The 12,725-nt window shown below is 31.0% G+C and overlaps 3 protein-coding genes across 3 annotated transcripts; 2 read left to right on the top strand and 1 right to left on the bottom strand.

Annotated features, from left to right (window-relative positions):
• Positions 1-282: 282 nt before the first annotated feature.
• LOC101268440 (peroxidase 22.3-like) lies at positions 283-1,796 on the top strand. Its single transcript, XM_004249008.5, has 3 exons — positions 283-699; positions 789-983; positions 1,069-1,796. Exons 1-3 carry the CDS (start codon positions 487-489, stop codon positions 1,618-1,620), a joined length of 960 nt encoding a protein of 319 aa, XP_004249056.1. The 5' UTR covers positions 283-486; the 3' UTR covers positions 1,621-1,796.
• Positions 1,797-5,664: 3,868 nt separating this feature from the next.
• LOC101267856 (peroxidase 22.3-like) lies at positions 5,665-7,183 on the top strand. Its single transcript, XM_004249006.5, has 3 exons — positions 5,665-6,050; positions 6,141-6,335; positions 6,421-7,183. The coding sequence occupies exons 1-3, from the start codon at positions 5,838-5,840 to the stop codon at positions 6,970-6,972; spliced, it is 960 nt and encodes a 319-aa protein (XP_004249054.1). The 5' UTR covers positions 5,665-5,837; the 3' UTR covers positions 6,973-7,183.
• A 1,840-nt stretch (positions 7,184-9,023) lies between these two features.
• LOC101266573 (non-specific lipid-transfer protein 2-like) lies at positions 9,024-9,735 on the bottom strand. The gene is made up of 2 exons (XM_004249001.5): positions 9,349-9,735; positions 9,024-9,243 (listed from the first exon to the last, which is right to left on the bottom strand). The coding sequence occupies exons 1-2, from the start codon at positions 9,678-9,680 to the stop codon at positions 9,234-9,236; spliced, it is 342 nt and encodes a 113-aa protein (XP_004249049.1). The 5' UTR covers positions 9,681-9,735; the 3' UTR covers positions 9,024-9,233.
• Between the last annotated feature and the right edge of the window lie 2,990 nt (positions 9,736-12,725).

Below are 12,725 nucleotides of genomic sequence, written 5' to 3'. Positions count from 1 at the left end.
AGTTAACAGTTTTCTTAAATGTTGTTATCGTTGATAATTTGATTTGAAATACCCTTAGTGCAAATAGTTTGGTTTTAAAATATCACTATTATTAATTAATGGATCAAGCTATTAACAGCAATACCATTATTAGTACTGTTTATTTGCCAAGTCAATATTTATATTTGATAGTCTTTTAATTATTATACAACGACCCACTCCAATTTGCAATAATTGATTATCAATTTCTCAGTCTGAACATTTCGTGCATGTAATATTTCAACATACTAGAAAATTAAAAATAGTCTTTTTAGAAATTGTCAAAAGTGTGGCTCATTCTTATGAGAGTTGCTAAACCTAGAACCATTGTCGTGTTACTATAGTCAACATTATTTTTTACCTATAAATACAGCCTTCATTTTACTCTCATCATCACAAAAATCATAAACATAACAAACAAGTGTATATACAACTTCATAGAGTCTCTATATAGTAATTATACAAAAAATGGCTTCAAGTTATAGCTTTGTGTTTCTTCATGTGTTGGTCATATTTTGTGTAGCACGCATAGCTTTTTCGGATTTGTCAGATGATTTCTATGATGATATTTGTCCCCAAGCTTTACCAACCATTAAACGGGTTGTTGAGGATGCGATCAGCCAAGAGAGGCGAATGGGTGCCTCTTTGCTACGATTACATTTTCATGATTGTTTCGTTAATGTCAGTTTAATTTTTTTCTCTCCTAGCTAGTTAACAATGTTGGTAATTGCTTGAGATGTTGTTACTAATTATTGTAGTAATAAATGCAGGGTTGTGACGCTTCCATTCTTCTTGATCAAACGGCTACTATTGACAGTGAAAAGACTGCTCGTGCTAATAACAATTCAGCAAGAGGATTTGAGGTGATCGATAGAATTAAGTCAGAAGTTGATAAAGTTTGTGGACGTTCAGTTGTATCTTGTGCGGACATCTTGGCTGTTGCAGCTCGTGACTCCGTTGTTGCTGTGCGTATTACTCCTTTTTTTCCCTAATATATAGAAACTAAAGTTAGTTTAGTGTACTGATAAGTATTTTGTTACATTGACATAGTTACATGGACCAACATGGGAAGTGGAACTAGGAAGAAGGGATTCGACTACAGCAAGTAGAACCACTGCCAATAATGACATTCCAACACCGTTGATGGACTTACCTGCACTTATCGACAACTTTAAGAAGCAAGGTTTGGATGAGGAAGACCTGGTGGCTCTCTCCGGTGGCCACACACTAGGGTTTGCTCAGTGTTTCACCTTCAGGAATCGCATCTACAATGAGACTAACAACATCGACTCTACCTTTGCAAGTCAACGTCAAGCAAATTGTCCGCGAAGTGGTGGTGATTCCAATCTTGCTTCCCTAGATCCTACATCTGCTCTTTTTGACTCGAAATATTTTAGTAACTTGGTGTCCAAGAAAGGGCTTTTGCATTCTGATCAAGCACTGTTTAGCGGAGGAGAGACTGATGAGCTTGTTAAAACCTACAGTACTGACTTAAGGACTTTTTCGAAAGATTTTGCCAAGTCTATGCTTAAGATGGGTAACATCAAACTATTGACCGGAAATCAAGGCCAGATTCGTGTCGATTGCAGGAAAGTGAACTAAGCACGTGCTTCCGGTAAAATAAAGTATTTTCTAAAATTGATTGTATTTCAATTGTAGTTGTGATTTTCATTCATTTGTAACCTTTGTCAAGTTAATTGTGCTGCCATCAATTTTCCAAGAAATTGGATCTTGTTGTTTTCATTTGGCGAGTGAATAAAGATAATATTTTGAATGAATGGACTCCTCTTTCCGTTTAAACAAGTAGATTGATTATCTTCCGAGTTGTTTGGTTAAAAATTAATAACTAAGTTGCATAAGATATCTCTTCTCTTCTTCTCTGTGGTTAAAAAGGCATGTTAAAGAAATTTATTTTAATTTTTTAAATTTTAAATATGATAAATATCACTTATCTAAATATGCACTTTGAGAAAATAAATAAAAAGCCTTATAAGTCAGTTTTGATTGGAGAACATTGAGAGGTGCATGGTAATTTCAAATTTGTTTGTTTAAGAGTTTGAATCTAGTAAATATTTCATTAGAGGTTCACTATCTTCAAAATTGTTTGAAAAGTATATTATAAAACAAATTAATTACACAAGTTATCAAAAAATACCGATGCTATGGGTTGTTATTTTTTAAAAAAATAAGTAAATTTCTAACTTATGTTCTCATGTTTGGTCAGTGAGTAGAAAATACTTTTAGTGTTTGGTTGGTGAATGAAAATATTATTTAACAAATTATGTCTTTTATTTTTTACTACAGAGTAGAATTAAAATACTTTTTTGGGAAAGTCATATTTAACCCGAAAACCAACCATGATAATCAATTCAGGAACCAACCTCGACACTCAAACTAAGAGATGACCCTAATGATAGATTTGAATCTGACTCAGGATTTGGACTTGACTTTCGACCCGTGACTCGATATTCGAACTAGGACCCAACCTCGGCACGACTGATCTGAGATCCGATCTTGACATTGGACCTAGGACCTGACCCCCAACTCTTACTCTAACCCAACCCCGTGTCTAATTCAAGACTTGATTTGAACCCCAAACTTGAGACCTAACACCGATCTGAAATCTGACACCCAAACCAGGGCCCAAATTTCAAACCAAGATACGACTGCATGACTCGACCATACTCCCCACCCCAACTACTGACCTAGGATCTGACTTCTGACCGGAGATCCAAACCTGGACTTGGGATCCAACATTAAATTGGGTTTGACTCCAATCGGGACCATATATCGACCCAAGACGTAACCTCGATATTCAAACTTAGACGTGGTCGATCAATTCGAGATTCGACTCTTATAGTCGAATCGAAACTGGATTTTCAAATCAAGAACCGACCCTAACAATCAACAATTTGTGCAGGACCCAACTTCTAAATCGGGACTTGACTCGACTTTCGACTCAAGATTCGACTTTCAAATCAAAATTCGACTCTGACTTCTGAACTAGGACCCGACCATAGGATTTTAATATTTTAAAAATATAAGAAATATATTTTCTAAAAAAAATGCTGGGGAGGGGCTGTGTAGGAGGGTCAAGTTAACTCCTTTTTTTTTTTGTTTGGGGGGGGGGGGGGGTAGGACGTCAGGTGTGAATACAAAAATAAATTTTTAATTTTTTGGGGGGGTTTGGTTTTAGGGTAGGGGTATAAATTTTCAAAAAGAAAAAGTACTTTATAATTTTAAATATTTTTTGTGATGTAGTAGGATATGAAAAAAATTAAAATTTTAGGTTGGGAAGTATTTTGATAAATATTTTTCTTAATTTTTGGAGGAAGTCATTTTTCTTAAATTTGAAAAAAATAAATTAGTTTAGAGAGCAAATTAAGTCAATCAAACATGAAAAAATTAAAAAAAATATTTTTCAGTTTACTTCATACCAAACGCTTACTCCCCTATATATACAAACGAACGTTGTAACACAATTCTAACTCCTTTCAATTCTGATCGTTTGGTGCTTACACACCTTCCCATTGGACGTCGTCCGGCTTCATACCGGTGGAGAAAATAGAGCCACCAGCCATGTTATGAACAATGTAATTAACAACACTGCAAATTAATCAACTTGTATCGCAAAAATGATAGTTGCAGATGATGAATGATGGCAGACAACAAATGTGGCTTCAAAAATGGACATCAACATGGAAATTATTCGAGTGTTACTGCTATAAATTTTAGTGATATCTTTTTACAGTCACACCATGTGAAATTATTAACTTTTCGTCCCAATCGAAACTATATAGCCACATTATAGAACTCGTTCTAACATGAATAAAATTAACTACTCTCAAGTTAATATATTAATTTCATGCAAACCCTCAACTTTGACAATTTAATTATCATTGGAGAATCGACATATTAACATCAAATTTTCTTTCTTTTTTTAAAAATTACTTTTCAATAATAAGCACTATGCAAATTGATAATATTATAGGCCTGGTGGACTAATTTAACATGCAATATCATAGAAATAGCACCTGAATCATATCCCAACACCAACTCTAAGGAAGGTAGATTGTATTCTCTTACAAACTTAGATACTATTGATTTGATATTTGAAGAATAAAGAAAATAATGATTTTACTATATCATCGTTTAAATATAATAGATTCAGCACTTTGAAAAATAACTGTAGTTAACAAGAAGGGTGATTAGAAATTAGGTGATAAATTATTTATTGATTTTTTAAATCTACCAGTACAAATGAATTATACATTATTTCTCTTAAGATTAAAAAATTCCTTTTTTGCGGAGATAATTTTGCTACATTCTGACCAAGTTTAATTAATATAAATTTCATTCTACAAAATCAGTATAAACAAATTAAAAGAGACATATATAAAAACTTATTATTCAAACATAGTTGTTGATCTACTGATCAAATATCTTCTCTTCATCAATATTTTGTTTAATAGATTTTTCGGCGTGAGACTCGTTATGGTCATGGCCATTAATTGATTAATATTGAATTAACGTTCCATATAAATAATGATTAATGAATGAGCCAATAATTAATTAGACTCACTCTATTCTTTATGAACTAATAAAGACCATTATCAACAATGATAGGCATTGGTTACCCTCATTATAACTAAATTATTTGCATGATGTTTATTTTTAACGTTGACATGAGTTTTTTTGATAGATATAGTCCATGTTGAGTTGTTATTCGTCTTTAATTTTTATATTTTGACGGTTTCTTCGAATTGGAGTGGGTACTTATAATATTATTAACAAAAAAGGATCAAAAATGTTTTCATATTATGTGAAACTGAATAATAATATCTTAATTATTAGTTTTTCTATAAAAATATTGTTACCGTAATGTAAATAGTTTGGTCTAAATTATATCCCTATAATTACTTAATGGATCAAATATGTCTTTTTTTTCAGATAATTATACTAGCTTTTTTTAAAAAGAAAATATATTATTCCTAATAAAAATATTACTTTTAAAGAACCATATTCTTGTTTATGATTTTCCTTTATAGGTTCACTTAAACTAATAAATAAGAAGGAAATAATTTTCTGTCTTCTTTATCTCATTTTAACAATTACAATAGAATAACTTCATATAAAAGATTTGACATGTAACATAGGTCATATATATATAAGATCAAAGCAATCCCAACATCAATTTTCATTTTTAGGTAACGCCAATTTTTTAAAGAAAATATAAATTACTCTTTTTTCTTTTATCTTTACTAATTGAAGTAGGATAAGCATTTTTCTAATTAAAAAAAATATAATCATTAGGAAAAGAATGTATTTAAAAAGAAAAGAAATAATATATTAATTAAAATATAACATTTTTGACTCATTAAGAAAAAACAGAAATATTTTTGGACCAAACTATTAATAACAATACTATATTTAGACCAAACTATCAATTGAGTACATTTTTATTCAAACAATATCATATATTGTTTATAATAAATACTTCGTAATTAGTACGGTTAATTTGCCAAGTCAATGTTGATATTTGATAGTCTTTTAATTATAATACCGATGACCCACTCAAATTTGTAATAATTGATTATCAATTTCTATGTCCGAACTTTTCATGCATGTAATATTTCAACGTACTAGACAATTAAATATTTTGTTGTTAGAAATTGTCAAAAGTGCTGCTCATTCTTGTGAGAGTTGCTAAACCTACAACTACTATACTCAGCATTATTTTTTTACCTATAAATACAGCCTTCATTTTAGTCTCATCATCACAAAATCATAAACACAATAAACAAAGTCTACAAAAAAAAATGGCTTCAAGTTCTAGCTTTGTGTTTCTTCATGTGTTAATCATATTTTGTGTAGCACGCATAGCTTTTTCGGATTTGTCAGATGATTTCTATGATGATATTTGTCCCCAAGCTTTACCAACCATTAAACGGGTTGTTGAGGATGCAATCAGCCAAGAGAGGCGAATGGGTGCCTCTTTGCTACGATTACATTTTCATGATTGTTTCGTTAATGTCAGTTTAATTTCTTTCTCACCTAGCTAGTTAACAATGTTTGGTAATTGCTTGAGATGTTGTTACTAATTATTATAATGATAAATGCAGGGTTGTGACGCTTCCATTCTTCTTGATCAAACATCTACTATTGACAGTGAAAAGACCGCTCGTGCTAATAACAATTCAGCAAGAGGATTTGAGGTGATCGATAGAATTAAGTCAGAAGTTGATAAAGTTTGTGGACGTTCAGTTGTATCTTGTGCGGACATCTTGGCTGTTGCAGCTCGTGACTCCGTTGTTGCTGTGCGTATTACTCCTTTTTCCCCCTAATATATAGAAGCTAAAGTTAATTTAGTGTACTGATAAGTATTTTGTTACATTGACACAGTTACATGGACCAACATGGGAAGTGGAACTAGGAAGAAGGGATTCGACTACAGCAAGTAGAACCACTGCCAATAATGACATTCCAACACCGTTGATGGACTTACCTGCACTTATCGACAACTTTAAGAAGCAAGGTTTGGATGAGGAAGACCTGGTGGCTCTCTCCGGTGGCCACACACTAGGGTTTGCTCAGTGTTTCACCTTCAGGAATCGCATCTATAATGAGACTAACAACATCGACTCTACCTTTGCAAGTCAACGTCAAGCAAATTGTCCGCGAAGTGGTGGTGATTCCAATCTTGCTTCCCTAGATCCTACATCTGCTCTTTTTGACTCGAAATATTTTAGTAACTTGGTGTCCAAGAAAGGGCTTTTGCATTCTGATCAAGCACTGTTTAGCGGAGGAGAGACTGATGAGCTTGTTAAAACCTACAGTACTGACTTAAGGACTTTTTCGAAAGATTTTGCTAAGTCTATGATTAAGATGGGTAATATCAAGCCACTCACTGGAAATGAAGGCCAAATTCGTATCGATTGCAGGAGGGTGAACTAATGTTGCTAATGAAATCAAGCTGTGTGTTTCAATAATTTGATTATTTTCAATTTTAATTGTGATTTTTATTCATTTTGTAACCGTTGTTGTTTTTTTTACCTACAAAAATTAGTTTATTGTGAACAGAGAGTTGTATGGTGATTTGTTTTTTTCGAAGAAATTGGATTATGCAGTTGTAAGCTGTCCAGAAATTAAATTGATTTTCCTCAAAGTTGTTTGACTACATATTATGAAATTAATTGCATCAGTCGTCCCTATGTAACGTACACACCAGAAAAAGATTTTTAAAATCATTTAGGCTAAAAAATTATTTAAAATAAGTCAATTTAAACAAATTCTTGAAATTTCAATTTACACCACATACATGTCTATGACTTATTTTTAACTTTGTGCTCAATCTGACACCACAACATTAACAAGTATTTAGAAAAGATACTTAGCAATGAAAATGTATTTTTATTGGTTATATTTGGATTTAACATGATCCTTGAAAAAATTGCGATTCACATTACTATTTTACCATACTAAATTAATTAATTGATACTTAATATTAGATCTTCAAAAATAATTTAAGAAAAATAAGTAATTAATGTCGAATTAAAATAGAGAAAAATAATTGATATTTCTTACTATTGGGTTAAGTGATGAGCAAATTTGAGTTTGGTAGAAATTAATACACACTTATTGGTCCAAACCAAAACACATGAATTAGGCCAAACAAAATGACACATTTTTTAGCAGTAAAAAAACGTTATACACATCAAAAGTAGGTTTTTTGAATTACATCTCTCAATTATTATGCTACACAATTCCCAAAAATCCCAACTCCGATCCACTAAAGAAGAGAAGATAAGTGAAAATAAAAGTTTTTTTTCCATAGTGAATGGAAATGCATTAATTTACAAGGTTATGCTAAACCTTCCCGTCGATGTGAGCTCTTGGGGAAGATCAGCCTGTTATTCCTAGAGTAATTTTTATTCGTTGAGCGACGGCCCTTCAACTCGGCATCGTCGGATCACTAAGACCGACTTTCGTCCCTGTTCGACGGGTGGATCTTACAGTCAAACTTCCTTATGTAGAGCAATTTTTAATCTACCTAGTGAGATATACTAAATATTCTCTCTTCGTTCATTTTTACTTGTAAACGTTTTTTTTAAAAATTTTTACTTGTAAAGCATTTTATCTAATTGGACCGCACCATTTAGTTTGTTAATATATAGATGGCCAGAATAATGACTCATCCAGAGTACTAATTCATAAGATGGTCTATATAAAAATGGGCTAGCTAGCTAAACATGGGTTAGGTTATAACCATTCAATTATTTAACACAACTTTTAATAAATAGATATTTTGGAACATCAGTAGATATTCTTAACCATTCTTAAAATTAAAGTTGGAGGGGTAAATGATTTTAACACTTAATTAAATGGATAAGACAAATTTATTTAGTCAATCGTCATTTAAATTTGTCAAAATGCATACTTATATGAAGTTCTAACATACCAAACCGGATTACCATTTTCCTTTTTTTATTTCGTATCAAAATATAATAAAAAGTTATTCGACTCTTTTTTTTTCTTTTTCTCAATTAACCAAACAATGTCTGAAACCTTTCCTTATTTTTATTTCGTGCGATAGAATTGAATTAAGATTTAATACTTAGCATGTCTTGGTTACAAATAGTGGGAACAAAATCATTCTCCAAAGAAGCACCATCGATACAAACTATCACTCACTGCAACAAAAATAACTTTTAGGTTTTAGGGGCATTAAATATTCACACTCATAAAGAGTGCTAAAGTTTTATCGGCATTAAATATTGACACTAATAAAGAGTGCTAAAGTTTTTATCGGCATATATTAAGTGTCATTAGAACCAGTATCGCTAAAGGTTTTAAGGACATATACAAAGAGTGACAATTGCCGCTAAAAATACATATTTAACAGCAATTAAGAATTAAATGCCGCTAATGGTCATTTTTGTTGTAGTGACTAAAGCACATGATTGGATATAATACGTAAAAAAATAAATCGTGAATAAGACTTTGAATAAAGGATAAAATTAGTACATAAACATTTAAAGTTGGCTCAAAGTTTCATTTAGTCAAGATTAGATTGTAGAACAACCAACCATCAAAGTTTTATTATAACTCCACTATATTGGACCCAAAAAAAAAGAAGAACACATAACCATAATTAAACTCAATCCATAAGCATTTTATTCTTTGCCACCATGATAGGACGTCTAACACCAATTTTATCACTGGACCCTGCATTGGCACATTAAATTAAATCAACATAGCCAACAAACTTACTAGTAATATTTTAAACTAGTCATTTTTACCCTTAATAAAATTAAAATGAACGTAACTTACTTAGTGCAGTCAGTAGATAGGCTAATCTTGAAGGGACTTTTGACACCACAAATAGCAGGGAGACCAGCAGCTTTGCTCATATCAATGCCTTTAATAATAGAAGCAGCTGATTTAAGGCAAGAGCATGCAGTCCTACGATCCTGTGTTGTCTTAGCAGAGGTAATGAGACCTTTAACAACATCACAACACTGTCCCACGGGGCCGCGATTCTGCAAATAAGGGAGACACTTAACCACACCGGCCTGAACTTGACCGCAGCTAAACGCCCCCCATGCATATGGTACAGCCATCAACATGCACAAAACCACAAAGCATGCAATTTTTCCACCCATTTTTTTTAAAAAAAAAAAAATCTTAAAAGAGATGTATATATTTAGAGAAAAAGAAAATGTATGTTGCCCAAGTGTTGAGTACCTTTTGGGCTTTTATAGAGTGGAAGAATTAGTTGGCAGTTGGGTTATTAGATTTTTTTTTCATTTCGGTGACCGATACACATATTGGAGCCCAATTAAATTCAAATTCGCGCTCGAAAGTTTCATATTGAGGGTAAAGCGCTTCCTAACTAAGGCAACTCCATATCCAATGAGACTCGAATTGGAAGACACTTGATTGAGAATGTTTTTTTTTTGCGGTACATAATTATTAAAATATACTCCCTTCGATTCATTTTACTTAACACCTAGGTTAAAAATAAATATTTTATTTTTTTCTTATTTATTTGTAAGAAGGCTTTTGAATTGATTTAAAAGTTGATCAAATTAACTTTTCAAAGAGATAAAAAGTTATATGTTGCCCATGTGTTGGGTACCCTTTGGGCTTTAATAAAGTAGGAGAATTAGAGCCTGTTTGGCTCAGCTTAAAAGCTAGTCAAACTGACTTAAAAACTGGTTTTTGACTTATTTAGCTGTTTGGCAATACTCAAAACAGTTTATTTTAAGTTAAAAAAAACTTATTTTAAGCCAAAAGTTAAAAGCTGGGGTAGGGGTGCTTTTTTATTTTTAGCTTATAAGCTGTTTTAAGTTGACCACATTTTTATCTTTTTGTGCTTAATATTTTTATACAATCTCCAAATTATTCATATAACCCTAACATTTCTTTCTTCCATTTATCCATTTTCACGTTTGACATAACAACTTCAGCACTTTTATCCAAACGCATAACTGCTTATTTTTAAAATAAGTTTCAGCACTTTTAAAAGTATTTTTTTAAAACTGCTTTTATTAAGCCCATCCAAACAGGCCCTTAGTTGGCAGTTTGGTTATTAAATTCAATCCTTTTCTTTTTGTACATAATTACATAAATATACTCCATCCTTTTTATTTTACTTAACACCTAGGTTAAAAATAAAGATTTTATTTTTTATCAACAGGGTTTTATTATTATTTTTTTTAAAAAATGCTAACCTTAAATATTAAATAACTCCATAAAGTTATAATAGTCAAATTTAAATATTATTGAATATGTGTGCATAGGGGCCTAGGCAGATATTGGTGAAGATGAGATGTGTTGAAAGACATGAATGTTAAGAAATTTGATGACGTAAGTTTCACAGAATTAGTGAGCTAGCTTTTGAGGTTGAGTGAAGCGCATATATCATACCCCAACATGGTAATCTAATATTGAATCTCATCGTCATCTATATCAAAAAAAAAATTCAAGTGTTTGACCATAAAAAAAGAATCAGACCCTCATATGAGGAAGTGTATCGATAATATAATTAAATAATAAAAATATATGTTGTGTAGCAACTTAAACTTTTATATCCTTGAAATCAGGGACAAATTCAGAATTTCTATTAAGGGGTTTAAGATATTAAGGGGTTTAAGAAAAAGAGTAGTGCCTAAGATAAGATCTTGGAACCCAAGATTAGTTTTGAATCTTCCTTATTCACTAAACAAACCTTTAATTTACATTTAGGAAGTTTAAAATTACTAAATAAATATAAAAATTCTTAAATATACCATATAATTTTTTAGTGAGGATGTTGGGGTGAATTCCCTCGGCAACCTCTAGGTGCGCCCCTGCCTAGGACCTCCCCTTCTATAGCAATTGTTTTACTATTTTAGATTGAAGTTGTTCTCATGGTGTCTTCCATATGAAAGAAAATATTTTTAAGAAAAATAAGTGAATTTCTCACTTATTCGAAAAATTATTCTTTCTAAAAAAAATTTCTTATATATAATCTTTGCATATACTATAAAAGTTGTGTAGCCTGGGGACTAAAGAGGTATCGATGAAGAAGAGATATGTTGAGGATATGGGAGGACAAAACTAATGTTAGAATTTAATGTTGAAACTTGTTTTTCGTACTTTTATTAGGAATATCATTGTCCTCATCTTTTTACTGAACTTGTTTTCAAAAAAATATTTTAAGACTTTTGACTAATAAATAAATAAGAAAACTCGAAAACATTAATTGATCTATGCTTAATCTAATGATCAAACTTATTATGGCCCTGGCCTAAATTTGAGTTTGTTAATATTAGTTCGGTAGAAATTAATATAAGTATTGACCCAAACCAAAACACATGAATTAGGCCAAGATGACACATTTTAGCAGGAAAAAAACGTTTACACATCAAAAGTGGGTTATTTGAATTACATCTCCCAATTATTAATTACTCTATTTGTTCACTTTTATTTGTTTAGTATTTTTAAAATAAATTAATTTTATTCGTTACTTTTGACATATCAAAGAAAGATATAAGATTTTCTTGTTAAGCTTTAATTAAATTGTTTTTTTTTTACATTTACATCGTTAGATGAGGATAAAAATCTGGTCAAGTATAATTAGGTCAATTAATATTCAATGACCTTATAGATTCATGCTATGTGTATTATATTATAATTTATAGTTCAGATTCATTTAAATTATATACTCATCTTAATAATAAAAACAACAAAACTGTCAACTATTTTTATTTCGTGAGACTATCAAATAAATCAATATTAACACTATTCTTTTAGTTTCTTTCTCTCCGATATCGACTATCACTATTATTTTTTCTCTGATTATTGCATTATTTCATTTTTTTTTTACTACTCTTTCTCCTATTTGTTGTGTACTACTTTGCATTTCGACTATCAAATGAATACATATTTTCAATTGATTGGCATGGTCTTCTCAAAAGGTACGAGGTTTGGCGGGTAAAATATTAACAAAGTTCACATATTTTCGTTAATCTTAATTTTTTTCTTGAAAATATTGGTTTGGGTATATTTAATTAATTTATTTGGTCGTCTCACAAAATAAAAATAGTTGATAACTTTGTTGTTTTTATTATTACGATGAGTATATAATTTAAATGGATCTCAACCATAAATTATAATATAGTACACATGATATGAATCTACAAGGTCATTGAATATTACTTGAC

Source organism: Solanum lycopersicum, chromosome 10 (assembly GCF_036512215.1).
Source record: "Solanum lycopersicum chromosome 10, SLM_r2.1".
Classification (NCBI taxonomy): Eukaryota; Viridiplantae; Streptophyta; class Magnoliopsida; order Solanales; family Solanaceae; genus Solanum; species Solanum lycopersicum.
The sequence above is the reverse complement of the archived record's forward strand: the minus strand, read 5'-3'. Positions and strand labels throughout refer to the sequence as shown.

What these genes read in the sequence shown, in the direction of transcription:
- LOC101266573 (XM_004249001.5), bottom strand. Translation starts at nt 9,680, where the DNA reads ATGGGTGGAAAAATTGCATGCTTTGTGGTTTTGTGCATGTTGATGGCT.
- LOC101268440 (XM_004249008.5), top strand. Translation starts at nt 487, where the DNA reads ATGGCTTCAAGTTATAGCTTTGTGTTTCTTCATGTGTTGGTCATATTT. An exon ending in TTCATGATTGTTTCGTTAAT is followed by an intron (nt 700 to 788) that starts GTCAGTTTAATT and finishes TAATAAATGCAG; the next exon opens with GGTTGTGACGCTTCCATTCT. An exon ending in CTCGTGACTCCGTTGTTGCT is followed by an intron (nt 984 to 1,068) that starts GTGCGTATTACT and finishes ACATTGACATAG; the next exon opens with TTACATGGACCAACATGGGA.
- LOC101267856 (XM_004249006.5), top strand. Translation starts at nt 5,838, where the DNA reads ATGGCTTCAAGTTCTAGCTTTGTGTTTCTTCATGTGTTAATCATATTT. An exon ending in TTCATGATTGTTTCGTTAAT is followed by an intron (nt 6,051 to 6,140) that starts GTCAGTTTAATT and finishes TGATAAATGCAG; the next exon opens with GGTTGTGACGCTTCCATTCT. An exon ending in CTCGTGACTCCGTTGTTGCT is followed by an intron (nt 6,336 to 6,420) that starts GTGCGTATTACT and finishes ACATTGACACAG; the next exon opens with TTACATGGACCAACATGGGA.